At 43.6% G+C, this 1,190-nt stretch overlaps 1 protein-coding gene across 1 annotated transcript; it reads right to left on the bottom strand.

The window, feature by feature from the left end:
* Positions 1–369: 369 nt before the first annotated feature.
* On the bottom strand, positions 370–582 carry SARC_16729 (hypothetical protein; the record flags this gene model as incomplete). The annotated part of the gene is made up of 1 exon (XM_014289166.1): positions 370–582. A coding segment is annotated over one exon (213 nt), but the record flags the coding sequence as incomplete, so codon positions are not given.
* Positions 583–1,190: the final 608 nt, after the last annotated feature.

The following is a 1,190-nucleotide window of genomic DNA, read 5'->3' as shown; positions in this document are numbered from 1 at the left end:
ATGTGGAGGTAAATTCATGAATAGACGTATATGCGAATACACTTGGACGCACCTCTCTTGGAATAACTAAGCCTTCCGTCGATGGGTACGACGGCCATTGTCCCTCGGTCAACACCACCACCTCCAGATCAACCGATGCATGCCTGTCACGAGTCTGCATAGAGATAAACATAATGGTGTGCGTTATAAGAAATGCATTATTACTAGCGAAATGTAGGGGCATGCTACATTTGGGTACTGATTGACGATGTTCATAGTCTCGCTGTAGACCACGGTATTGCTATGGTGCGGTGATTTGATGACGTATACGTATATATGCACTTATTGGCGTGTGGAGGATGTATGTTCATATTCACATGCTGTACTGACCTCGTTGTACGCCTGCATGATATCCTTGGACACATCGATGTCCTTGAACATGCCCTCCAGATTCTGGGTGAACCGTGGGCCACACTCCTGCTTGAGCTTTGTCAACATGGACCGTTCAGCGTCAACCGAAGCACTGCGTTGTACCAGCAACCGCCGCGCCAGGTCTTTCTTATAGAAGGCCTCGAATACGTCTTTACCCTGCAATGTGTACATAATTAAATTGCTAAACGTTTTTAGCCTGCAATGTGCCCGTAATTAAATTGCTAAACGTTTTTAGCCTGCAATGTGCACATAAATAAATTGTTAAACGTCTTTAGCCTGCAATGTGTACGACTACTCTCTGCAATGTGTACATCTTTAAACTACTAAAACGACTTCTCTCTGCAATGTGTTCGTATTCAAATTACCAAACGACATTTCTCTGCAATGTGTACGTATTTAAAATACCAAACGACTTCTCTCTGCAATGTGTAACTAATGATATAACTAAAACGTTTGTACCCTGCAAAATGTAAATGTATCAACCCACGTACATATGCAGCACTAACATGCATAAACCACTAACATCCTCAACAACCCTCGTATCTACCAGTCACGTACATATGCAGCACTGCTCATGCAAAGCCACTAACATCCTCAACAACCCTCGTATCTACCAGTCACGTACATATGCAGCAATAACATGCACAAGCCACTAACATCCTCAACAACCCTCGTATCTACCAGTCACGTACATATGCAGCACTAACATGCACAAGCCACTAGCATCCTCAACAACCCTCGTATCTACCAGTCACGTACATATGCAGCACTAACATGCA

This window comes from Sphaeroforma arctica (assembly GCF_001186125.1).
Source record: "Sphaeroforma arctica JP610 unplaced genomic scaffold supercont1.8735, whole genome shotgun sequence".
NCBI lineage: Eukaryota > Ichthyosporea > Ichthyophonida > Sphaeroforma > Sphaeroforma arctica.
This window is presented reverse-complemented; position numbering and strand designations above follow the sequence as displayed.